We start from the raw sequence: 5,240 nt of genomic DNA on the forward strand, positions 1-5,240 counted from the left end.
GCGAGTGCAGGGCGGCGGCGTCTGCGGCGCCTCCGCGGCGCGGGCACCCAGGCGGCAGCGCCCTTTGCTCCACGCCGCCCACGGCCGGGCCCCGGCGCCGTGAGGACTCTCATGCGCCGGGCGCGGCGGCGCCTCCCCGCATCCAAGCCTCTCCCAACCGCCTCGTCGCACTCCTCAGGCTGAGAGCAGCGCTGCACTCGCGGCCGGCGATGCGGGACCCCGGCGCGGCCGCTCCGCTTTCGTCCCTGGGCCTCTGTGCCCTGGTGCTGGCGCTGCTGGGCGCACTGTCCGCGGGCGCCGGGGCGCAGCCGTACCACGGAGAGAAGGGCATCTCCGTGCCGGACCACGGCTTCTGCCAGCCCATCTCCATCCCGCTGTGCACGGACATCGCCTACAACCAGACCATCCTGCCCAACCTGCTGGGCCACACGAACCAAGAGGACGCGGGCCTCGAGGTGCACCAGTTCTACCCGCTGGTGAAGGTGCAGTGTTCTCCCGAACTCCGCTTTTTCTTATGCTCCATGTATGCGCCCGTGTGCACCGTGCTCGATCAGGCCATCCCGCCGTGTCGTTCTCTGTGCGAGCGCGCCCGCCAGGGCTGCGAGGCGCTCATGAACAAGTTCGGCTTCCAGTGGCCCGAGCGGCTGCGCTGCGAGAACTTCCCGGTGCACGGTGCGGGCGAGATCTGCGTGGGCCAGAACACGTCGGACGGCTCCGGGGGCCCAGGCGGCGGCCCCACTGCCTACCCTACCGCGCCCTACCTGCCGGACCTGCCCTTCACCGCGCTGCCCCCGGGGGCCTCAGATGGCAGGGGGCGTCCCGCCTTCCCCTTCTCATGCCCCCGTCAGCTCAAGGTGCCCCCCTACCTGGGCTACCGCTTCCTGGGTGAGCGCGATTGCGGCGCCCCGTGCGAACCGGGCCGTGCCAACGGCCTGATGTACTTTAAGGAGGAGGAGAGGCGCTTCGCCCGCCTCTGGGTGGGCGTGTGGTCGGTGCTGTGCTGCGCCTCGACGCTCTTTACCGTTCTCACCTACCTGGTGGACATGCGGCGCTTCAGCTACCCAGAGCGGCCCATCATCTTCCTGTCGGGCTGCTACTTCATGGTGGCCGTGGCGCACGTGGCCGGCTTCCTTCTGGAGGACCGCGCCGTGTGCGTGGAGCGCTTCTCGGACGATGGCTACCGCACGGTGGCGCAGGGCACCAAGAAGGAGGGCTGCACCATCCTCTTCATGGTGCTCTACTTCTTCGGCATGGCCAGCTCCATCTGGTGGGTCATTCTGTCTCTCACTTGGTTCCTGGCGGCCGGCATGAAGTGGGGCCACGAGGCCATCGAGGCCAACTCGCAGTACTTCCACCTGGCCGCGTGGGCCGTGCCCGCCGTCAAGACCATCACTATCCTGGCCATGGGCCAGGTAGACGGGGACCTGCTCAGCGGGGTGTGCTACGTTGGCCTCTCCAGTGTGGACGCGCTGCGGGGCTTCGTGCTGGCGCCTCTGTTCGTCTACCTCTTCATAGGCACGTCCTTCTTGCTGGCCGGCTTCGTGTCCCTCTTCCGTATCCGCACCATCATGAAACACGACGGCACCAAGACCGAGAAGCTAGAGAAGCTCATGGTGCGCATCGGCGTCTTCAGCGTGCTCTACACAGTGCCCGCCACCATCGTCCTGGCCTGCTACTTCTACGAGCAGGCCTTCCGCGAGCACTGGGAGCGCACCTGGCTCCTGCAGACGTGCAAGAGCTATGCCGTGCCCTGCCCGCCCGGCCACTTCCCGCCCATGAGCCCCGACTTCACCGTCTTCATGATCAAGTACCTGATGACCATGATCGTCGGCATCACCACTGGCTTCTGGATCTGGTCGGGCAAGACCCTGCAGTCGTGGCGCCGCTTCTACCACAGACTTAGCCACAGCAGCAAGGGGGAGACTGCGGTATGAGCCCCGGCCCCTCCCCACCTTTCCCACCCCTGCCCTCTTGCAAGAGGAGAGGCACGGTAGGGAAAAGAACTGCTGAGTGGGGGCCTGTTTCTGTAACTTTCTCCCCCTCTACTGAGAAGTGACCTGGAAGTGAGAAGTTCTTTGCAGATTTGGGGCGAGGGGTGATTTGGAAGAGACCTGCGTGGAAAGCGGTTTGGATGAAAAGATTTCAGGCAAAGACTTGCAGGAAGATGATGATAACGGTGATGTGAATCGTCAAAGGTACGGGCCAGCTTGGGCCTAATAGAAGGTTGAGACCAGCAGAGACTGCTGTGAGTTTCTCCCGGCTCCGAGGCTGAACGGGGACTGTGAGTGATCCCCCTGCTGCAGGGCGAGTGGCCTGTCCAGACCCCTGTGAGGCCCTGGGAAAGGTACAGCCCTGTCTGCGGTGGCTGCTTTGTTGGAAAGAGGGAGGGCCTCCTGCGGTGTGCTTGTCAAGCAGTGGTCAAACCATAATCTCTTTTCACTGGGGCCAAACTGGAGCCCAGATGGGTTAATTTCCAGGGTCAGACATTACGGTCTCTCCTCCCCTGCCCCCTCCCGCCTGTTTTTCCTCCCGTACTGCTTTCAAGTCTTGTAAAATAAGCATTTGGAAGTCTTGGGAGGCCTGCCTGCTAGAATCCTAATGTGAGGATGCAAAAGAAATGATGATAACATTTTGAGATAAGGCCAAGGAGACGTGGAGTAGGTATTTTTGCTACTTTTTCATTTTCTGGGGAAGGCAGGAGGCAGAAAGACGGGTGTTTTATTTGGTCTAATACCCTGAAAACAAGTGATGACTTGTTGCTTTTCAAAACAGGAATGCATTTTTCCCCTTGTCTTTGTTGTAAGAGACAAAAGAGGAAACAAAAGTGTCTCCCTGTGAAAAGGCATAACTGTGACGACAGCAACTTTTATAGGCAAAGCAGCGCAAATCTGAGGTTTCCCCTTGGTTGTTAATTTGGTTGAGATAAACATTCCTTTTTAAGGAAAAGTGAAGAGCAGTGTGCTGTCACACACCGTTAAGCCAGAGGTTCTGACTTCGCTAAAGGAAATGTAAGAGGTTTTGTTGTCTGTTTTAAATAAATTTAATTCGGAACACATGATCCAACAGACTATGTTAAAATATTCAGGGAAATCTCTCCCTTCATTTATTTTTTCTTGCTATAAGCCTATATTTAGGTTTCTTTTCTATTTTTTTCTCCCATTTGGATCCTTTGAGGTAAAAAACATAATGCCTTCAGCCTCATAATAAAGGAAAGTTAATTAAAAAAAAAAACAAAGAGCCATTTTGTCCTGTTTTCTTGGTTCCATCAATCTGTTTATTAAACATCATCCATATGCTGACCCTGTCTCTGTGTGGTTGGGTTGGGAGGCGATCAGCAGATACCATAGTGAACGAAGAGGAAGGTTTGAACCATGGGCCCCATCTTTAAAGAAAGTCATTAAAAGAAGGTAAACTTCAAAGTGATTCTGGAGTTCTTTGAAATGTGCTGGAAGACTTAAATTTATTAATCTTAAATCATGTACTTTTTTTCTGTAATAGAACTCGGATTCTTTTGCATGATGGGGTAAAGCTTAGCAGAGAATCATGGGAGCTAACCTTTATCCCACCTTTGACACTACCCTCTAATCTTGCAACTGTTCTGTTTCTCAGAACAGTTTTTAAATGCCAATCATAGAGGGTACTGTAAAGTGTACAAGTTACTTTATATATGTAATGTTCACTTGAGTGGAACTGCTTTTTACATTAAAGTTAAAATCGATCTTGTGTTTCTTCAACCTTCAAAACTATCTCATCTGTCAGATTTTTAAAACTCCAACACAGGTTTTGGCATCTTTTGTGCTGTATCTTTTAAGTGCATGTGAAATTTGTAAAATAGAGATAAGTACAGTATGTATATTTTGTAAATCTCCCATTTTTGTAAGAAAATATATATTGTATTTATACATTTTTACTTTGGATTTTTGTTTTGTTGGCTTTAAAGGTCTACAACGAAGCCCCACTTTATCACATGTACAGATCACAAATAAATTTTTTTAAATACAAAATGAACATTTATTTAGTTTACTATTCCTGTAATATTAAACCAAAGAAGAGAAAGAAGGAAAGTATGGGAAAATAGTATGGAGGGACAATATTGAGTGTGTCCCTCAAAGAGAATGGTATATATTATTGAGGTCTTTTTTGCTCCTGCCTTTAAGATACAGAGTATAATGAATGCCTTGACTGTCATTTAATTTTTTTTTTCCTGTTGTTGCTGCTTCCTGCCTTCCTCCACACCACCCCACTACATACCCCTAAGCCTTTTTACATCCTGCTTTGGATGACTGTTGAAGGTATTGAATAAGCATCTCTTTTAGAGAAGTGCTGTCTGATCTATGTTTTTACTGCCCTTAGGAGATGAAATCCATATTCAAAAGGGACTAGAAGATAGTGTTTATATTTGCTGCTTTCTTTGGTAGTGTTTCCCTTGTGAAGAATACAGTGAGTTTTTGGGTGTTTGGTTTTTTTTTTTTTTTTTTAAACTGATCAGTGTTTTGGTATTCTAATGTAACTTATGTAGATTGGTAATCCTTAAATGCTTTGGGTTCAGGTGCTAGGGAAAGCCAGTGGATACTTCGAGATTAGAAGCCTTGCTTGTGGAGTGTTCTCAGCTGAAGGCTTCCCTCTACCTTCTAGGTAAACCAAGCAGAGGTCAAGCAGCTCCCAAGGTGGCAATGACTCAGCAGCTCCGGCAGCAATAGACTCCACGCCTGACCCTGGGATGGCCTCTGAAGCCACTGAAGCTATTCTTTCCTCTTGAGAAGAGGCTAACTTTGGAATCAGATTAGACAGGGAAGCCTTCACTAGCCAGAAACTTTGATATGAAAGAGTCCCTCGGGAATGGAAAAGGCACTTTAATACATCCAATTCTGAGCCTTACTAGAATTTTTTTTCTTTCCATTCGCCTCTCTTGTTTAATTCCGGTGCCTATTTCCTGGCTTTTTCTAGTACAGTGGCTTCATTCCCTGGCAGCCGTGGGACCCAGGAGCAGACTGGGTGCTGCTGTTTCTCTTGCCCCGCTTGGCCTCAAAGTTTCTGTAGTTCTAAAGTACAACAGAAACAGTTCTGTTTTTGTTTTAATTAACAGGCTCACACACATGGCTCGTGTGTTTTTCAAACGCATGAAATGAAAACCAGTGACAGTTCTCGCAGGAGCAGGAAGCTGCATGTATACAGTTCGTGCAAAGCAGCTTTTCTTTAAGATCCTCCCGGGTTTTGAGCATCACAATGGGTATGTGAGG

General features: G+C 50.9%; 1 protein-coding gene across 1 annotated transcript; it reads left to right on the forward strand.

Moving 5' to 3' along the window:
* Positions 1–209: 209 nt before the first annotated feature.
* FZD7 (frizzled class receptor 7) lies at positions 210–4,008 on the forward strand. The gene has a single exon (XM_009444007.4). It carries the CDS (start codon positions 210–212, stop codon positions 1,932–1,934), a length of 1,725 nt encoding a protein of 574 aa, XP_009442282.1. The 3' UTR covers positions 1,935–4,008.
* The last annotated feature ends 1,232 nt before the right edge of the window (positions 4,009–5,240 follow it).

The sequence above is a fragment of the Pan troglodytes genome, chromosome 13 (genome assembly GCF_028858775.2).
Source record: "Pan troglodytes isolate AG18354 chromosome 13, NHGRI_mPanTro3-v2.0_pri, whole genome shotgun sequence".
Classification (NCBI taxonomy): Eukaryota; Metazoa; Chordata; class Mammalia; order Primates; family Hominidae; genus Pan; species Pan troglodytes.

Coding starts and splice junctions, on each gene's coding strand:
- FZD7 (XM_009444007.4), top strand. CDS start 210: ATGCGGGACCCCGGCGCGGCCGCTCCGCTTTCGTCCCTGGGCCTCTGT.